This window comes from Phalaenopsis equestris, unplaced genomic scaffold (assembly GCF_001263595.1).
Source record: "Phalaenopsis equestris unplaced genomic scaffold, ASM126359v1 Scaffold000840, whole genome shotgun sequence".
In the NCBI taxonomy this organism is placed as follows: Eukaryota; Viridiplantae; Streptophyta; class Magnoliopsida; order Asparagales; family Orchidaceae; genus Phalaenopsis; species Phalaenopsis equestris.
This window is the reverse complement of record NW_018165280.1, coordinates 501923-524129: the sequence shown is the minus strand read 5'-3', so window position 1 is coordinate 524129 and position 22207 is coordinate 501923. Positions and strand designations below refer to the sequence as shown.

General features: G+C 36.3%; 1 protein-coding gene across 2 annotated transcripts in view; it reads left to right on the top strand.

The window, feature by feature from the left end:
* LOC110031691 (putative ion channel POLLUX-like 2) overlaps window positions 1-22207 on the top strand; it is a 140945-nt gene that overhangs the window by 113886 nt on the left and 4852 nt on the right. For both annotated transcript variants that reach the window (XM_020735028.1, XM_020735029.1), the window contains exons 13-19: window positions 3445-3521; window positions 3606-3686; window positions 14063-14251; window positions 14328-14441; window positions 19872-19961; window positions 20047-20173; window positions 20232-20308. In XM_020735028.1, the coding sequence (XP_020590687.1) occupies window positions 3445-3521; window positions 3606-3686; window positions 14063-14251; window positions 14328-14441; window positions 19872-19961; window positions 20047-20173; window positions 20232-20308 (755 nt within the window). The remainder of the gene's footprint in view (window positions 1-3444; window positions 3522-3605; window positions 3687-14062; window positions 14252-14327; window positions 14442-19871; window positions 19962-20046; window positions 20174-20231; window positions 20309-22207) is intronic.

Genomic DNA, 22207 nt, shown 5'->3' with positions numbered 1-22207 from the left:
CTGAGTGTCGTTCCATTACCCGAAGTTACTAGAGTATCATCCATTAAGTTCCCAAGCTGGGGTGTGCCTCCATTCTTTTTCTTTCTAGATGTGTTTACCTGTCATTCCCCATCCGAAGACTGACTCATCTGATCGGTATAGTCAACAGATTGTTGGGCATGTAGGAGAGAATGAGCCCCCATCTCCTGACTAGCAATAACAACATTTTGAAGAGATTGTAAGCATGTCTCTTCAACACCTGATGCATTTTGGAGATGTGGAGCTTCAATACTATCATTATTATCGGACCCAATTAAACCATCTGTCAATATATCAGTCGGAAGAACAGAGACAATATTGTCTCCGGTAGTGGGAGGGGGAGGTGACATCGTTTCAACCGGTGTTTCAATAGTTTGTGGAATGCACTCAGGAGCAGAGGAGAGACAGGTATGAGGTGGGGCAGATCCATAAGATGTATTACTTGAAGGTTTTAAATTCGGATGCAACTGATAACATTGAGAAGGAGAATGTCCAAATATACGACAGTGAGTACAATAAAATAGTATCTGTTCAAGTTCTGTTTGCTGTCAAAATCCCTGATGTTGTGTGCCAATCCATATTTCTCCCAGAAAAGGTAAAGTAATATCCCTTTCTATCAAAATTCTGGCTTCTGAAGGCCGAGTCAGATTCACTGTAGGCGTGTCATCTTTGAGGGGTTTACCGTATACCATCGCTAAAGCGAAGAGAAACTCTTGATCAAAAAGGTGGATCTTCAAACCTGGGAAGCGCAGCCAAACAGGAATGGTAGGAGGTTCAATACGGGGGTCAAAATCCACCGTCCATTTTAAAACCTTCATCACTTGGTTTTCTATTCAAAGAACTATTCTCGCAAACAAATGGGTGTAGTCTTCGTCATTTGATAATTGAATAAGAATGTGGAGACCATGCAATTTACCGATCTTCCAACCCCTTTTCAGCTTCATTTGCTCAAAGTCTTTTCGAATTAGCTCAAGTTTAGGGTTTCCATAAAGAAACTTATTTACTAAGAACAGTCGGCAGAGCGCAGCTAGGGTGGAGATCTCTGCTTCAGTGAGAAAGATTGTAGGTTTGTCATTTTTACGGGAAGCTTTTTTGAGAAATCTGGTTTCAATGCCAAGAGCAAAATTGTCGTGGTATCGTTGCGAGAACATATTTGAAAGAGGATTAAAAAGAGGAGCGGAGACGGGGTTATCACTGAGAGGGCGGCGCACTGGCGAGAGCGACGGCGTAGGAACGTCCTAAAGCCATTTCTCAGGTGCAACAACAGCTGAGAACTCGCGACTAAGAAGTTGGGAGAGCCAAATGAAGCCGGGAGCCGCAGAATCGAGGCGCAGCTGACAGACGCGCGACGGACGGGAGCCGCAAAAGCGCGACCGTAGGGCACAGACACGCGTAACAGTGCGCGGCGAAGAAACAACGCCAAACGACGAGGATGAAGCGCGATGGAGAGGATACGACGAACTATCTGTTGCAATTGCATCGAACTCGTATATATATTGTTTATTTATGCATATATTGATATATGTATATGCCACTTCTCCGTCATAGCCTTTCTTTCCACCACCTTTCATAACTTTTGTATGTCTTTCTTGAAGTGATGAGTTGTTTATTTTTTATGTGGGAACTCTTAAGAATCTTCATAAAGCTTTATCAAGGTGCTGGATGTGAAGGTCACACGTTTAGGTGTTTTCTTATTACCCATAAACTTCTTTCTTAATGGAATGGGGACTTGATTTTAGTTTTCATGTTTTTAATACCACCTTTACATGGTTTATTGTGTTATGGACATGCTAGACATGTCTTTTAGAGGCTTCTTGGGGTGAAATTTTAAGATCTCATAGTTGGAATTGGTTGTTGGTTTTTCGGCTAAACCAATGCTAGCGATTCCTCATACCACGAGGGGCAAAGCAAGATGAAGATGAAATGGGAGGAGTTGAACAAGAAATTGAATCATGCAAAATGGGTACGAAGCCTGCAGGTGTGCAAACCGAGAGAAAAGAAAGAGAGAAAAAAAGTAAAAATGGAAGCATAGGAAGCTCATGTGACTAATAAAAATCAAGCGAAAGTGGAGAAAAATAGAGACGGGAGATGAGGAGCAGGAGCATGCCAATTGAGCTCGAGAGATCAATACTGTACACTAGAACAATGAGCGCAAGTGGATGAAGTTGGTTCGATTGCTTGCAAGCTTGAGTGGCAAGCATGTCACACAAGCTTGAGTGGCAAGCATGTCACGATCTCGAGCAAGCGCACAAGGGAGTGATCAGTCGAGCAGATGAGACCTTTTGCAGGAGCGATAAGTGAACTCTATGATGATTTCTAGCGTCACCGGAATTTGCTTACTAAAATTTAGTTTTTGCTTCCACTTTAACCATGCTCATGCTCATGCTCATGCTCATGCTCATGCTCATGCTCATCCTTCCATCTATTCTTTTCATGTGATTGAACTGACTGTGATTGATGAGATTACTTTTGACCATCTAGTTTTTAGTGAAACGGGATTTGTTGGCTTGAAAACCATAATGAGACATGTTTCTCAAAATTCTAGAGTTCCAAGAGTTTACAGTCTTAAAATGAGTTTTTTTTATGCACCAGGAGATTTGATGGAGGTCATTAAGTCATTCATCATTGCCTTTGTTATCCCACCGGCTATCAGATTAATATAGGAATTAGCTTGTAAATATCTTTTGGTTTAGTTGACATTATTTAATTTGTTACTGATATTTATTTGGTAAATTTTGATATTTTTATGGCATTTTGTAGTAAGTATAATATCTATTAAGTAAATGTCACGTCATGCTATTCCTGTTACTCGGCTTTTATGTATTTGAATTATTTCCTTCCTCCTTTGAGAGCCTTAGAAAGCATGTGAGATAGACGGTCTTTTATTACTGAAGTAATCCTTCCCCTTTCCTCCCAAATCCAATCGTTTTATCATAGGTATGTTTGCATGCTACCTAGAAGAGAATTATCAAGATACCATAAATGTTTATATGCATAAGTTTTCCTTCAATGATCTGACAGATACTTTCACGCATCTATGAATTCTCTCATCACATATATGATCAATGATGATAGGAGTGCTATGAAAACATCAATTGCATACCTTAGTTCACTTTGGCATATGTTGCACTTCTTTTAAAATATGAGGATTGATGTGGGTTTAAGTGTAAAGCTGGAGTTTCTTCTGTATCATTGGCTGTCTTCATGTTTAATCAATGGAATGAATTTTTGTTCTTTCAAACATGGAAAAAAAAAAAAAAACTACCCTTGTTTTTGTTACAGACATCTTATAGACTAGCAACTAGCATCCAGTACAATGGTATTGACTCTCATGATTTTATTTATTGATTTTATTTACCTTTATGTACCTTCAAAAATATATTGCTACCTATCAGGTTCATGGTAAATTCATCTACTCGATTACAGAAAACGTGTTCAGTCTCTGTACTTCGCCAAATTTAGTTGGACTGCAGTATAAGCATGCACGATGTGGAGTCAAAGAGGTAAACTAGCATGTGAAGTTTTTATTCTATTTCTATGGTTACCATCTATCTGATGTTAATCTCATTTGTTTTTTGTTCTTTCAGGGAATCGTTTGCGGACTCTTTAGGTCTGCAAAAGTAAATTTCCACCCAAATGATGAAGAAGTAATCAAAGATACTGATAAAGTAAGAACAGTTCTTTATTCTGTTGTAATTTTTTTTATTTCTAAAAACCAGTCGGAGAGGCATAGTTTTCTCATGCTCTAACTGTTTTTTGATTGTGTAAGCAAAAATATGCTTACATGCTTCTGTTCTTCTAACTAAAGTAAAACACTTCTTGAAGTTATGCTTGTCACACCCTGGTTTCGTAAGGCTGCATGCCCAACAACTCAGGATATGATCTAGATGTCAATATTAAGTGATATTGTACTATTATATAAGAGATTTGCAATCTTAAATGATATAGTTTATGAGAATTGAAACATGCATTATTCACTAAAAACTAGATACAATGAATTGTATAAAACAATTATTATTGGATATTTATGATGCATAAATCTTCACGTAGAATAGTATTTTTAATGAATTATATATTAATTTATTCATCTTTATTTTTTGAAGAATGTTTGTAAAGAATTTTGGTGATATAATAAACTAAGAATAAACACTTCACAAAAACCGTTTATGTAAGTCTGTTAATAATGGCAAAGATATTTGTTCAAGCATGAAGGGATAAATATAGAATAGTATCTTTAGAAACTATAAATAATTTTATTTGTCTTCTTTCTAACATCACACTACACAACATATATATAAAATAACAAACAAAAATAAAATAAGAATCCCTCTAAATTCGGAAACACATTATTGAAGTATATTTTGAGATAAGAAAATAGTTTCCTTCCTAATGTAGATTTCCTATAAGGACGTAATTCCACACTCCCCTTTAAGCTGAGTTATAGAGGTTATAAAAACCCAATTTGGTATTTAAATCAATGAAGTTGCATGGAGGTAGGGATTCAGTGAAGACATTAGAAGATGAATTAGAATGTAGATCAAGCGTATAATGCCACTACTGACTTTTTTAGAGATACAATGCCTATCAATCACAATATATTTGGTCTTGTCATGATGCATAGAGTTGACGACTTGGCATTCACAAAATATTTTTATAGGATTGAGCATGGAGCATCTCAATTTATTTAGTAACATTTGGATTTGCATTCCTTCACAAATTCCCAAAGCAAGTTTCTGATACTCATATTTTGCATTACAACTTGAGACAACTGCTTGCTTCTTGCTAGTCAATGTGACAAGATTTCCCCATACATAAGAACGATAAATAGATTTGAATCTTCTGTTCGTGAGTTCTCCTGTTCAATAAGCATCAGTGTAAACTTTTACCTTCATGTTGCTTGATTTCTTAAACAATAACTTTTTGCCAGGAGTCTTTTTAAAAAAACCTCAATATTTTGTAAACCATTTTCAAATGTTCTTCATTTGGACTATTCATATGTTGATTCACAATGCTCATAGAATAAGTGATATCGGATCTAGTTATAGATAAGTTATCTTACAAATCTCTATCATTTATCTTTTTTCATTGGTGTCTTTTCTCTTCCAGAATGTAGCCTTTTGTAGAAATCTATAAGATTCTCAACTTCTTTACACCCTATCATTCATGTCTCATTTAGTAGGTTTTGGATGTACTTTCTTTGGGATAACACAATTTCCATCTTGGACCTGACCACTTCTGTGCCCATAAAGTATCTCATAGTTCCTAGATACGTAATTTCAAATTCGGTTACAAGAATTTCCTTAATATTCCCAATCTGCTTTTCATCATCATCTGTCAGAATCATATTATCTACATAGATAATGGGTATAGCTTTCTTTCCTCTTTGTTTAAGTTTTATTAACAGTGTATGATTAACATTACATTTAATTTAACCATTCAATTTCAAAGTCTTGGCAAATTTGTCAAACCAAGCACGTGAAGATTGTTTGAGGCAATAAAATGACATTCTTAGTTTACAAACCAATTTTTTTTTTAGCCATTTTTCAGTCATGGTGGGATCTTCATATATATTTCTTCCTTAAGATCTTCATTCAAAAAAGCATTCTTGATATTGAGTTGATGTCTGTTTCCACTCTTTGTTCACTGCCAACGATAGAATAACTCCTACGATATTCATCTTAGGCACTGGTAAATATCTCTTGACAGTCTATCCCATAAGACTTTGTGAAACCTTTGGCCACCAACATAGCCTTGAACCTCTCAATGCTTTCTTCTATTTTGTATTTGACATTGAACATTTATTTGCACCAAAAGGGTTTTTTATCTGATGGAAGTTTTGTAAAGCTTCATGCGTCATTTAGATCAAGTGCTTAGATATACTCTTCAACTACCTATTTCCACTCTGGACATAGAAGTGTCCAAAACCATGACAATTAAAACACTTAATGTCTAAGACAGATTTGGGAGTGCTGGTTGACTTCACATATTCTTCATTATGAACTAGTTTCTTTTATGACTGCTTTGGTTGGGATACTCCACCAAGTGAACTCTTAGTGCTTGATACTATGGTTGATCCTTATTCGAAGGGTGGTGTGGATCTGATACTGTGGCCTTGTCTCTCTACCTTCAGAGCTAGAGTTTGAACATATAATATCCAATTAGGTTGTAATTGGATCGCATTGTCAATGGACAGTCTTAATTCTCCCAGATATTGAACTATGGTGGTCTCCTCGAGCTCCACGAGCTCACACTTCACATAAGCTGCTCGAACTCCGCTGTATACTTCTCTTTAGAGAGATCTTTCTGTTGTAACTGGTGAAGTTTCAAGAACATATCTTGCCTGTAATATGCTGAGAGGAACTTGTGCTTCATCTCCCTCTTCGTCTTGGATTAAGTTGTGATTTTATTTTTTTTACTCCCTGGCATAGGCGTTTCAAAATTTTTTCACTATAGAAATACACTCTTCTTTAACTTAGCGGTTGGCTATACCATTCTATCCGGTGAATATCTTTATATTCAAAGACAAGTTCCACTGCCTGGAGCCACTTGATAAACTTGTTCGAATCCATGCACCCGTCAGTATTTATCAAGTTAATATTCACTTGAAAATTCTTATCTGATAATTCATGTCAAAACTTTGGTTTATCGATTCTTCTTTACTGAAAATTGCCTCGTGAAATAAATTTTCTTTCTCAACTTGATCTAGCGAGTCACTGTTGTGGGTACGGGTAACTTCTCTATGTTGTCTCCTCTTAAAGGTGACAAGCCTGCAGTTGGGGGATTTTCCGCTGCATATACTCCATACTAAGTTCTTGGACTCCGCATTGATGATTTCTATTTGGCGGTATGTCATCCGTTTCTATCGATTAGATTTTTAGTGAATGTAGGATTATAAATCAAAGGTTGGTTTTGATGGTAGGTGTTATGGTGGATTTTTGGTTTGTGTAGGAATGTAGAAAGATTGTCTTCTAAAATTTATGCTTTATGGCTAAGAATGGTAGGAATGGTTTGGGTATTGTGGGAATTTTTTTCTGGAATTCTAGATTTAGTGCAAGAAAGACATCCCTAAAGTAATCTAGGATTTGTTGGGCTCTGAGACTAGATGATAACGTTCTAGGGCCTGTATAATTTATGATAAAATACATAAAAGACATTAGGGAAGTTGTGGAATAGCAAAGGGAGGTGAATGTGTTTGGTCGAAAATACATGAATCTACTGTTTGATAACAGGTTCAACATAGTCAGCGGATGTACTGGCTTAAATCAGCAAGTTGGATGGTGAAATGACGAGGTGCGGGCAGCAAGGAGGTTCTACCACTTATTCCTAAACAAGATACAAAAGCATCACTTGCAAAAGGAAGATGATACATCACTCTGGAGCAAAATTTAGAAAAACGTCTCTCAATTCTTAAAATCAGAAAAATTGAAAGCTCGAACAGCTCAATACACATACATAAAATTTCCTTGATAGAAAATACGTACTTGAAAATTAGGAAATTAGGAAAGGACTAGAAAGGAAAGAAACAAAAACTGAAATTTTGCTGAAAATAAAATACATAGATAAAAAAGACATGTGCCTTTTCATTTTCGTGATTGTGGATGCTGCGGATTGCAGCTCGCAGCACTGCGGGAAACTCTTACGTTACACGTCATCCAAACTTTAAAATTTGTTCCTTCACAATCCTAAGACCAGAGCCTATGAAACTTGTGCCCTCTAAAAAACATTTAAGGAAATGACGATTAAAAAAAGATTTTGAATTTCTCCTTTGCAAACTAATCAATTTTTTATTAAATTAAATTGCTAGGTAATGAACAAGTACAACAAAGACATTTAAAAAGAAATGCTAATGCAAAAAGGAAAATATAACATCACAGAAAGGGATACAAAATATTCATTGGGATCATCTAGCTTGAAGTCTAATAAAAAAAGATGAGTAATAGATTTTTATTTGATTGCTACCTCTTTGGCTAAATGAACACAAAATTTTTTATCAACCAAATTCTTGATGCTTTATAGTCCAATCACAATTAGGAATCTACTGTGATAAAATGATCTTCATTTTGTTTACATATAGGATGAGTTTGAAGTGTTTCAAGAAATTTTCTCAATGATAATATCAGTAGTTGATGAAATAACAAACACTATGGGGCTGGCAAGGGTAAGTGCATCGACCACTTTCTCAATAAGAGAGTGAATTTGGTGTCATGTAACAGAAGCATTCATGAACAGATGGAAGTGATAGGTGGGAATCTTCCATCGAGGGGGTAGAAGATTTATTATGAGCATTAGGTGGAAATTCTTACACCTGAAATTTGGGATCTGTTAGTTTGAGGTGTGCCTTGAAACATTCAAAATATTATACCCAGAAATATGACAAGAGTTGCGGGATGATAATTTTTTTAAAATTTTCTTATGGTTGACCTAAAATGACTTGGGCTTGTTGTATAAGAAATGATCTTAATTTATTAGAATTAAATGAAAATATGACACTCAATAGGACACAATGGAGAAAAAAGAATCATGTAGTCGATCCCACTTGGGATAAAGGCTTGTTTGTTTCTGTTGTTGTTATTGTCTATATCCATATAACAAAGAGCCAATTCACACCTTGTGAAAAGGTATTATAACAACTAATCTCACTAAAATTCTCTTCGTAGAAAGCCTAGTAAAATGAGTTCTCCAATTATCCACTTATAAAGATTTTCTAAATACAAAAGAAGTAGAATATGGTAGACTGATAGAAGTAGTGTAAATGAAGTTATAAATTTGAGATTCAAGTAAAGAGCAAGTGAAGGCTTTGCAGGGCAATCAAAATGGAGGGACTATTTTAACATACACGTTGGGATGCCACTTATACAGTATGAATGTAGTGAGAAGCTTATAATGCAATTTGCTTCTAGGGAAGCATTATGAAGACATAATTATGGTGGATGGGTCCGGCAGGATTGTCACTTATAACCTATAAATCATATTTGAACTTGCAAATTACTTCTATGCCAGGATAACCCATAGAGAATTTGTGAGTTAGTAGAAGGCAAAGAAGCCTACCATTTATATATAACACAAGCATGTAAATCCCAATCATTTTAGGCCTGATTCTCTATATATGTGGACGTAATCAACAAGGCTTTTAGTGTTATAAATGTTTTAGTGGACCCAAATGATACACATTCAATTATGAACATAATCTCATGCAAAAATAAGTAGTTGATAAGGTTTGAAACGTCCCTTATGACAGACATTATTAATGCACATCATAATTGGAGGGCCTATTATCATCTTTTAAGCTTATGATTGCAAACCGAATAAGAATTTAATACTACATGTCAATTTGTCTGGAATGAGAAAGTTAAATTTAACTAAAGTTAATAAGAGCTAATGTCATGTCATATGTATTAATATATAATCAAACTAAAAATTCTATAACCAATAAGGACGTGCATGTATCCTTTGACTCGATTATTTGCTGCAAAATTTTGTTATTATATTATGCTCACGACCAAAAGTTATATATTCTTCACTGGCCAATCCATGAGTAGTGAACCATAAGTTGCACTTGATAGGGCATGAAGCCTCTATTAGCCAAAGTAGTTTAAATTGACCTATTTGGAAAGTTTCTACCATAGGTCTTTGATATCCTTTTATAGAAAATGCAACACATGATTTTTTGTAACGTTTTTTTCATTTAAGTTAGGTGGTTGATCTCTTCTAAGTAAATCAGGGGCATATCAACTTGGGATAATGGAATCATAAGATCTTAATTGATTTGATCTTCATTCTGCCACCATTTGCTCTAAAGCTTACATTTGATTATTCTCATTTCCAAATTAAAGTGTTACTACTTTAAGGTTAGTATTTAGTGCCTACCAACTAACCTTAATCAAACTCTCCCTTGATCGAGAGATCTAATTAATCATAGTGGCTCACATCTATAAAAAATCTTAAACCCAATAATAAAGTTTTAGCTAAATATTTTTGTAAGGTTTTATTTTATATCTGATTTGTCTTTTGAAAATTCAGCCTAGAACAACTCTTCTATATTCATATTATATTAAAAGACCCAGGTGAGCTTTTTCATAGCCCACAATCAACCTAAGTTTTCATTATATAAGGGGAACCATTTATTTTCATTATATAGGAGCGTCATTATATATTTTTTAATTATGACAAAAAATGTTAGATATAAGAAAGGATTTTAACCTATATGAAAACATTTTTTTCAAGTTTTTATCTAAGTGAAAGAAAAAGAAAAAGCTTGTTGTAAAACTTAAAGCTTTTTCATGGCCCACAAACAACGATTGCTGTGCATGCTCCCCCTCCCTTTCCTTTTTCTCCTATTCCCTCTTTCCTTTTCTCATCTATCCTTCTTAGCAGTTGTTAATTCTGAATTTCTATTATTTTTATTGGTCTTTGCCTATTCTGAATTCTTCATATTATAATCATTGCCTAAATTATGAATTCTTATTATTTTTATTCACTTTCTTATTTTAAAATATTGCCTAAAATAAATCCCAAGCCTCATTATAAATAAGAGTTGGTATGCTTGGATTTTCTCAGTTTTTTAAGTTTAAGTGATTTCTTAACTCAAATTACCGTTGTTGGCATTGTTCTCTTTAAGGGTTGTATCCGAAGGCGAGGAAGTGCTTCGACTGTTCTTCATTCTACATGGTGACCATCTCCAAGGGTCTGAGTGGTGCTACGACTTTAGTTTGACCCCAACAAAGCATTTATCTTACCATACTTTTGTTTCCCTGCTGTCATTTCATAATCCAGCCACCGCAGTTACCAGCATTGCTCCTTCCCTCTAGACTCCTTGTTGCTGTCTTCCTCATTGACCACCTACCAGCAGCCTTTCCAGCTCTTCCCTACTCTTGGCCAACTCTTTCTGAAGCCCGCTAGCCTTGCCGCACCCTCTGGTTCCTTTCCAGCTGGTCGTCAGTCTTCTCCAACACCTCCAGGCCACTTGTCCGACTCCTCCGAGCAGCCACCAGTCTTCCCGGCCTTTTCCCCGCGGTCTCCAACACCACTGTTCCATCCTCGCTCTATCGTACCCATCACAAAGAGCTATTTTTGTTTTATGTTATGGCCTTTTCCTTAATTTCAGCAATCCTCATTATTGTTTAATGTTTACCTGTGCTGTGTTATTTCCTATTGAAGAGTCGTCATTGTAACCTTGTGGTGTTCCGTAATAATAGTTGCAATTTGAGTCGTGGTTTGAGTTTTCCTCTGATATCATTTAGTATCAGAGGTAGCCCAACCCTAGTTCTATCCTAGGGATCCCTAGCATCCGTCATAAACCAAAACTCTTTCCTACCACCAGATATCCTTTCCACAACCCAAACCCTAACCCCACTAAAATTTTTCTTTCGTATTCCTTAATCCCTTGCCATGCCACCATTGAGATACATACCCGAGCCTTCACGAGAGGAGATACTTCGGTGTTTGATTACGGATGTGGAAGATGAAATCCAATGGGAGGCTACTATCGACCGTGATTCGAAAGGTTAAAGGGCGGAATGAGAAGATGTGAAGAAGCGGGAAACACATCGTTAGTTCCTACCAACTTACTACCGCCAAAAGTTACGGATCCTGGCTTCTAAAGTGGAGAGGCTGCAACACCAAGCGACCTCCTAGTTACTATTCAGCGAAACCAATCCAAAATTTTGTCGTTGCCAGAAAATGTTCTAAGTTTCACGGATTTGGATATGTTTAAGCAGAATGCACAATCAGGAGAGTGCTCTACTTCACTGAGCAGGGTATCATCGAAAAGTTTGGTAAAGATACGGCAGACACTAAAAATAATGAGGACATAAACAAGAACCTGATTTCAGTTGAGGATGATAATATACACTTAGTCCTAGCTGAGCACGAGGAAGAGACACCACAAATTCCAGTTGATCACGAGAAGAGATTCCAGCTGAGATAACAGTCGCGTATCTAGAAGATAGTGACTCGGAGATAATGGGCAATCCAACAATGTATGAGATTTTAGTGCCTCGAACTAATATTTTGCAGACTTTTAGAGGAACATCAGCACGCCCGACCTTGGATGTCTACAAGGCTTACGAGTTTGAGGAGCTAACCACAAATACAGGGCCACTACAGATTAGAGCATTGCTTATTTTCCAGATGTATAGATCCCTTTTTTGAGTTACCCTTACAAAGGGATGTCCAATATGCCAGAAATGAGGTCATTTTGTGCCATGTCGGAAATATCACGTGGAGTTATTCAAAGGTTATTTTTTGTTCCGCATGGCACTCCTCGTCAGATGTCTAGACAAGAGAGATGTACATCAGTTTTCTGTTCCGCATTTTTTTGGTTTATGGCGGAGCTAGGAAACTCTAGGATAGGATTAGGGTTAGGTTAGCTCTGATATCAAATTATACCAACTCAAACAACAACAAAAATAAAATTATTATTGCTTAATTCAAATAGGGTTACAACGACTCTTCAAACATGAAATAAAGGATAGCAAATATAAAACGACACAAGCAAGCATCCCTAAAGTGTATCATAGAGTTGTGGAGGTCAGCTAGGTGGTTCGGGATGGTTGGCGGGGTTGGTGGTAGCAAAGGTATGCTGGTGGCAGAGAGGGGAGAGGGGGAAGTGTAGAATTGCATGGAAAACAAGTTAGGAGGTTGTCCTGGGTGATGGCAGTGAGGAGTGGGGATGGATAGCGAGAGGACAACGGGAAGGAGGTGTTTCTTGGCTATCCTGGGTGGCAGTGGCGCAGTGGGAAGGTTGGGACAGCTGAGAGGAGCTGCGATATGGACGGCAGTACTACTAGAAGGGTGGGGAAGGTGGCTGACATGTGGAGAACTGCAGGAAACAGCAGCCCAAGGGCTATTGCGGGCGGCTGCAGCGAGGTACATCGGCGAAGAGCGGCTTGCCGGCGGTAAGAGAAGGTGAGGATGATGGTAAGGAGGAAATCAGAGATGACATAACTTCACCTCAGAGCAGAATATAGTCGGAGCACCACCTGTCGTCAGATACAGCCCTCGCAAGGGAAAATAAAGACTTCCACATAAATCTGAATTGAAAACTCACCAAAGCATAACCCTAATTCAGCAAAAACACACATATATAGCAGCTAATAGATAAAATAGGAAGGGAAGGTTTCCCCTTTTGGGCGGCAACCAGGAAAAAGGGAGGAAGAAGTTGCAAATAGGGAAATAAGGGGGGCGTTGGCGGTACTTCCCACCACTTGGGAGCGGAAGACTGGCTGGTCCAGCCTTCTGCTGGACTGGAAAACTTAACGCTGAACCAATCGACCAGTTCAACCATTCCCCTAAGCAGTGCTTCTACAATATTTGTGTGGATAAGAAACCAAATTAGTGAACCTGAAATGGAGATGTGAAGGTCTTGGTTCTTCTGTTAGTCTTATCGCCTACCCTAAGTGAGGAGTAGCTATTCTTCTTCCCTCTTATTCTGTGTTAAATTGGCCACTCAATCGAGTGTACGAGTTGAAACCAAAAGCCGTGATTTGCTGGCGCAAAAATGTAGTAACAAGAATTAAGTAATGCTTTCATGCTCAAGTGGCGTGCAGCGTGCTTCAATGCGTGCTTAACAACAATGGTTACAAATTCAGGTTGTGTAGTGTCTAGTCACATTCAATACAAATATGAAAACTATGTAATGGCATGCCCTATTGGTAAATTCAATCAATCTTGAACAATTCCCATAACAAATGAAAAGGGAATGCTCCAATACAAATATGAAAACTATGAAATGGTATGCCCTATGGATAAATTCATGCAATTTTGAACAATTTCCATAACAAATGAGGGTAATTCCTCAAACTCTGAAGGGAACTAATTGCATTCTAATTTTTGGAGTTCATACGATAACTATTTGCAAAATCTTCAAAATAGATAAATAAATCTAATAGTGATCATACTACTAAAAAAAAAGTCAGGATGTAACTGGTTCTATTATCCGCTAACATGCAAAAGTTACCTTCCATAAGTTCTAGTGCTTGTATCATATCCTTATTGGCATTAACAAATTCATATGTTTTATATTATAATTTCATTTATTTTGTAGATTTTGCTTATAGCACCTGTTTTGGGGAAACAAAAACCTCAAATTTTGCTCCCTCAAACTGCTTCTATGGAGTCTGTTGCTTCTGGAAATCAGAAGGTTGCAGAACAAGGGACCTCATCTATGATCCTTGAGTTGAGGAAAGCACGCTTTGACAGGATTGCAAAGCGTCCTTCCAAATCAACATCCAAGGTACAATAGCATTGATAATTTTCTCTCAGAAAAACTCTCATTAGATCTGTTGCTGAATCTGTTTGTCTTTCTCCAGGCAAGTGATTGGAATCTTGGACCGAAAGAGTGCATCCTTATGGTTGGATGGAGGCCAAATGTTTGTGAAATGATCAAGGAATATGATAGTTATCTTGGGCCTGGCAGTATAGTGGTATTTTACCAATCTACAACAATTCTATAGCTTAACTACATCTGAAATACCAGCTCATGGTTATGAATACTCAAATGCATTTACTGATATCTTCCCGTATGATGTTCTTATATAATTAGTTTTAACAGTCTGATGGGAACAAAGCTTTTGATCTTTACATAAGATGCCCTTTTTGTATTATACTTGGTTTGCTCTATTTTGGGCTTGCACTTAATTTACTATATTACTGCAGTTTCCAATAGCTTGTTATATTGTTTCTTCTTCCGTGCATGCATATGTCTTGGATTAAGTTAGTATCTAAATGAATGAGCTAAGTAACAAGCTATGCCTTCTAAGATTGAGATCAGGATAAGTTGGGCTGAGAACAAATTGAAATCTTTGGTGATCTATATTTAGATGCATGTTTGTATTGATGGATGTATGCATTGGTTTGTCTTTGTATCATATATGTAATTTGGTTTTTATGCTGATTTCTGCTTGGATTCATGGGTTTATTCATGAATGCATGTATGTGTGCATGAATATATGTATGCATGTATGCAAGGGCAGATACACGCTTGTTGATCCAAAAAATTGGAGGGCTTAACATTAAAGATTTACCAATTATAAACATGATATTGTTATAGGGTTTTAAGAAGGAGTATGAGGATAAAAATACGTGTTGGGGATGTTTCGAGAATAGTAAGAAGGAAAATAATCTGAGAATTGACAAGGATTGGAGGGAGAAAACCTATTGTGGTGGTTGTTCAATAGGGAAATAATAGGGAAACACCAAATGACATCAATTTTGATGAGGTACAATTGTCAGAGAGTATTCAAAGGAGAAAATGTTACGACTCTTCAAATAGGAAAAAGCAGATAAAATAATCTCCAAATAACTTTATCAAAGCAAAGTGTCCAAACCACGCTCTAAAATAACATATTTATACTAAGACATGAATCAAACCTTAATTTTAATTGAAAATAAGGAAAAATAGGGGTCCACAGAGCCGCTTCACATCTTTAGGTTGGATAATTCCTATAACGGCAATACCATGTGGAAAAAATCCCATCTCTATTTGTTAGGTGGACAGTGGAGACCCCTTTCAACATTGTGATATCAGATTCATTCTCCTCGAGTAGGAAACATCTTGTCATCATTACCTGGGTCATTAGATACCTTGTTGTGAAACAATAAATATAGGCCAATAGAAGTTCTCTTAAATTAATAAAAGAGGCTAATACTGCCCATAGGATTTTTTCTGAGAATGAATCCAAATCTCATAGAATTTCCATAAGTAGAGTACAAATCCTTCAACACTTTAAAGCATGTTACATTCAACTCCATAGTAGTGATTAGGCATTAGCTTTCTTATTCTTACTCTGAACTTTTTGTTAGAGCACAAAATGGACTGAAGAAAGGAACTCCACCCAGGAGGCATTTCTATCCTTCAACTTGCTCGAACTATTAAAGAATCTTAATCTCCATAATCATTATAAAAATTGAAGTTATTCGCTAACAAATAATGACTCCAATGACTAAGAACTTTTATTGTGGCATAAAACCCCATGTCGGTGGTGGAATATTTTTGCATGGAGTCATTCAACTTCTAACTAAAAAGGCGATATGATGTCCACCTTGACTGAATATAGCTCTAATTCTTACATTGAAGCATTACACTTCTTCGAATTCTCAATTAAAATTTGTTAGGGTTGTGATATGGACCTGAGTAACTTGCTTCTTCTAATTATCAAAATTAGCATATGCTTCATGTGCCCAAGTGAATATGTCTGACTTGAGAAGCACTGTGTTTTATGAAAGTAAACAATCACAAATTTTTTTTATGAAAGCTCATAAAATTTAGTTCATCAACCTCATAAAGGTTATCGGGATGTTGGAGAGGCCAAAAGATATGACTATCCACTCATATAGTCCATCCGATATCTTAAAGGCAGTCTTTCACTCATCCCCGAGTCTCTTCTGAATTTAATGGTAGCCACTATGCAAATAGTTTTTTTGAAAAGAATGTTAGCTCCATTCACTGATCCAACAAATCATTTAATCTTAGAATTGGAAAGTGGTACTTAATGGTGATCTTGTTCGCCGCCCTGCTATCAATGCACATGTCACTTGATCCATTTTTTGGGCACAATTAAGGCTAGTATAGCGCACATACTAGTCTTACAAATAGTCCTCTAGTTATTAGATCTTCAACTTATTTGTACAACTCTTTTTTACTCTATTGTTCGCATCCGGTAGACTGGCCGCTTGGGAAGGAGGTGGTAATCCAGGTGGTAGGTTGTTACGACCCAGCTCGGGTTTGGAATTAACCAGGACAATAACAGACACTCGGACGGTGAGAAATAAACTTTTTATATTCGATTACTATTTAGCAAATGAAAGATTCACTAATTAAATTAAATTAAAACAATATATTTAAATTTACTTCGTTACTGGTTATTTTTATTTTTTATAAACATTATCTCTTCTATGGTTCATTTTTTAGTTAATTAAATTAACCTAAAAATTTAGTTTAAAAATAATAACAGTTAGCTAAACAAGTTAGTGAATACTCATACTCCTAAATTATAATAATACAAGAAAAAAAGTAATATGCATGATTTGTTTTAAAATAAATTAATATAAATATTTACGATGTTATTTAAAGAATTTTGTTATATCAACAGCATGTCAATATCATTCGATATATATATAACTGTCACAGGAGCACCGTCAAAAAAATTATTCCATTTAAGATACTTCAATATCAATTTTCTTTTTCATATACGTGCATGAGTACCTTAGTGTTCCCCCACTAGTATCATACAGAGGTGACTCCATCATAGTCAATCATGCACATACTAACATATAATAAAATAATATTTTCTAATAAGAAATGTTTTATTCTCATTTGCATAGCTGTCAATATACTTGTACAAGATTTAATATCCACATATTTAGCACACATGTCATTCTTACAATATGAACAAAATTCATTAGAATCATAAATCATAGGTATACAATGCTATAACACTAAATACATTGGTCAAGAAGAAACAAAAAATTATACTACTTAAGGTATTTCAATATCATTATCATTTTTTATATACGTGCATGGGTACCATAGGGTTCTCCATACTATCATAGAAGAGTGACTTCATCTTGTTAATCATACTCGTACAAGCATATGATAAATACTTTCTAATAATAAATATTACATTCTCATTTTTGTAGCACTTAATATATTTGTATAAGATTTAATATCAACAAATTAAGCACACGTGTCATTCTTACAATATAAACAAAATTCATTAGAATCATAAATCATGGGTATATAGTACTATAACAATAACAGTAAATGCATTTTGGTTGATAAAAAACAAAATATTACTATAGTAGAAGAATATGAGTATTCACCTTGATGACAAATGATTTGTCCTTGAATTTGTCTTAACCTCGACCCTTTTAAAATTGAAAGCCTAAAATAAACATGACAGTCATATTAAAATTAAATTTTATTGTTTATGTTATTACAAATTTAATTAATAAATTATTTTAACAAGTTTTATTAAAACTAGTCTTCCTCAGTCAAGAGCCCTAAACCATGCGAACGAAGAGGTTTTTTTTTTCTCTCACGTGATTCCGCCTGCTCCTCTACGCATTGGATCACACATCTTCTCCTTCTCTGTTTGAGTGTTCCTTCAATCAAACTCCAAACACTCACACTTCTTCTCTTGGCTCGGTCACGTTACCACAAACATTCAATCCTCTGTCTCCCACTTCCTCTTCCCCACTCAACAGAGACGCTTCTTCCTCCTTTGGCGTCTACTTCTCTCAAATTAGGGCGCTACAAGTTCGTCACACGCGGTGCTAGGCTCTCCTCCTACCTTTAGTCGCAGCTCGACACTGCAAAGAAATGCGGCGATTCTCATATTCCTTCGATCATAGTGCAGGAGGTTATTGCATTGCTTCTTCGGGTAAGAAAACACGCAACACATTCTCCTTCTTCTTTCATTTGCTCTTTGTTTGCATGCACTAGAGCTCTCGCATCTCGCATCGATTTATAGGGTGAACTTTTTTGTTTGGCTTCCAATCCCCTCGCTTCCTCTCTCCTTTGTTCGTCTGCTCGACTCCTCTTTTCCTCTTTTAAGTTCATTATGTCTTCTCTATCGGATAGCTGAAACAGGACGTTACCAAAAAAAAAATAATTCCCAAATAACATACTCAAAGCAAAATCATGTCTAAATAACATGCTTATACTAAGACATAAATTAAACCCTAATTATAATTCAAAAAGAAGACAAATGAAACCCTAATTGTAATTCAAAATAAGAAAAAATAGCCCCTCCTCCTATGCTAGTGGGATAATTCCCGTAACGTCAATTCCACACGGGTAATCCCACCATCGTCTACCGCCCAATGCGGGAGACCACCACCTGTGTACTGATGTGAACACCTTCCTTTTGTCCTAGTGGATTTGGAAATTCTTAATCTTTTCCTAATTTGATTATCAAAAGCAAGCATCAGAGTGGCCCATCTCATCTATTATTTATGGACTAGTAAAGGTTGTTATTGTTCCCATTTTATTAAGGGGGGTAGAAAAGTTATTATTTCTTTCTTCCATGAGATTTCTTTAAACATTAAAAATGGTGATAGTGTTAAATTTATAAGGACAAATGGATTCACGGTTTATGTACCTTGCCACTCTTTATCTTCATCCACTCAATTTATCCTAGAACTGGAATTACTCTGTGAGATCTCAATTTATCAATTTAATTGGTTGGAATATTCAATAGAAGGGCACAACACATGCTTTTAAAAATGTTGACTAATTTCTACGATGATTGGGATTGGATATATCTTCATTCCAATATAAATTGTCCGCAGTGGTTGCTTAACAATAATTCTAATATTCTTAGTAAGCTCTTTTTGTTCTTTCCTAATCATAGAAATATGCCTCGTACATCATACACTTGAATTTGAGAGGTCCTGGTTCCGCTGAATATTTGTCTTTCCTAGTAAAGCATTTCTTCATATGTGTCTCGATATTTCGATGTGATGTGCAATTCTCAGGGGAGGATAATTCTTATCTTTTCCTTGACTACAGTTTCATTATCCAAAATTTGAGATTGGACTTTTATTTTCTATAAAGAAAGATGTCCATGTTTCACCATACTGTTTCATTGTGGAGAAATTCCTTTATTATGAAAGACTTTAAGTGTGGGATAATTTCTTCTTTTCGCTGTGTGGAATATTTACAGGGAGAGAAATAAAAGATGTTTCACCAGCAATTAAAGAGGAAAAAATTTTATTATTAAAAAATATGCCCCCATCTTATTTTTAGCATATATGTGTACCAGATTTATTTGGGTGGAATTTTGAACTTAAATTTTAAGATGGGGCATGGTATACTGATGTGGCTATTATTTAAATAATCACAAATCTTGCAGGAAATCCTTTCCGAGGCTACCATCAGTGAAAGAAGCGGAGTAAAACCTACAGTACCAAATCAATTGAAAAATATTAAGGTTCATCATAGGGTATGATGCCTCCATTATCACTGGCCCCCTTCTATCTTAACATCCCCATAACAAGGATTGATAGGCTAATAAGCATTTATTGCAGGTTGGGAATCCCATGAACTATGAAACATTGAAGGAATCTATTTTGAATCTCAGTAAGACATCCAAGAATACGAAAGGGATTCCATTATCAATCGTTGTAATATCTGATAGAGAGTGGTTGACCAAAGGTATGCCTATGTGAACACTTTCCGTCAACAAGATATTAAAATGACCTATTCCTTGCAGATTCATCCGAAGCTGACAAGCATTCAGCGTATACACTTCTACTTGCGGAAAGCATTTGCAATAAACATGGCATTAAGGTTAGTTCTACGTTACTATTAATATCTTGGTAATTTACATTCTTACCACACAATTCCTTCGTATTTAGATATCTGACACTCCAAATTTGATATTTACAGTTTTATGACTTTGATGTCTTGAGCCTATTCATGAAAAGATGTACTTCACTTTTATAAAAGTTTGTGTTAGATATGTAAATGCATAAGAATTGCGCGGTATTTATGTAAATGCCTCTAATTTCTATTGTTTTGATTGTCTTCTGTATACTACATAAATGAGCAGCATCTTTGTGCATTCTTATGAACTTGCAATTGTAAGGCATTAGTTATTTGTCTCTATAAAAGATGGGTATCAGTATCCTATACTTATAATTTATTTAAGTTTGATCACAATAAAATATTTATGTTGACGGCACAAGTTTACTTGCGATCTAGAAGCACTTAGTTACTATGATGGTACAAAATGCCTATTTTCTTTCAATGATTTCATCTTTACCCTTACTCTAATAAGATGAAGAGATGAATGCTTGATAATCCAAATCTTATTTTTTCTCTAAAGAAGAAGAAGAAATTTTCAAAAGAATATATAAAGAAAAGAATTTAAAAAAAAAAACCATATAGATGAGATTTCATTATCATCTAGAAATCCTTCTTCTAAAAAAATAAAGATATACGGTATATTTGACTGACACCTTGTAGCTCACGCGAGAGATGCTAGGCCCCTCCAACCTTATATTTTTACAATTTTAAGTTACCTCTATTTAGAGTCGGCCCAAATTCGAACCATTTTGAGTTGAGTTGAAGCCAATTTGAATTCAACAGTTTGAGTTAATAAAACAAAATTTGACTCAATTATGTGGGGCACGGGGGCGCCTCGTATAATTGAGTTCATAAATTCGAACCATTTTGAGTTTAGTTGAAGCCAATTTGAATTCAACACTTTGAGTTAATAAAACAAAATTTAACTCAATTATGCAGGGCGCGGGGGCGCCTCTACCCGTTGGGCAGGGGTGCCAAAGACCGGCGTGGGGACGTTGATACTCGTGCAAGCGCAGCAATTGCCGCACGGGTTTGGCTCTACCTAGGCGGAATTGGGAGCGGGTGGACCTCCTAAGCGCACAATTCCCTCCTATTTGGATCTGGCCCCGCTCCTTTTTATCCTAAGACTATTTGTATGTTATTTTCTATGTTTTATGGTAGTTTTGATTTTAAATTTCTGTCGTCGGCGTATTTTTCCCTTACTAAGGCTATATCTGAGGTCAGGTTGTGCTTCGGTTGTATCCTGCTCCAATATGGTGGTTATCTCCTCATATTCTTCTCTTTCCCGCTTTCCTTTGCTTGCGACAACATCTTTTAGCCGTCGTTGCTTGTTGCCGCACCCTCCCACAATCCTCTGCTTGTTGTCCATTCAACCTAATCCAATTCTGGCTAGCTACCACCCTCCAACGCCTCTAGCTTGTTGTCAAATGCAGACTGCTTATTGTCGCACGCTCCCACAGCCTCATTGACGGTTGTCACAAGCTCCCATAGCCTTGTTGTTAGTTGTCGCACTTTATCGCAGCCCTCTACTTGTTGTCTAGTTGCCACACCACTTTCCAGGCTTACTATCAGACGCTCCAGCAAATCAACCTTTTGTTTGTTGTCCAGCCGCTAACCCACCTCCCCCTCGCTACCAATAAACCTCTGATACCAGAATTTAATCAAAACCACAAAACAAAAATAAATATAATTACTCAAAGTAAATCGGATTACAATCAAAATTATAGAAAACACAACAATGCCAATATCCAACTAGGGCCTGGTAGAAAGATCTGGGGACAACGGTGGTGTTAGTGCGGTGGCTCAAATAGGGAAGGGTAAGAGCAGGTGGCTTGAGGCTAGATACAACGGAAGGGTGGGGTGACTGACGACTAGGAAATT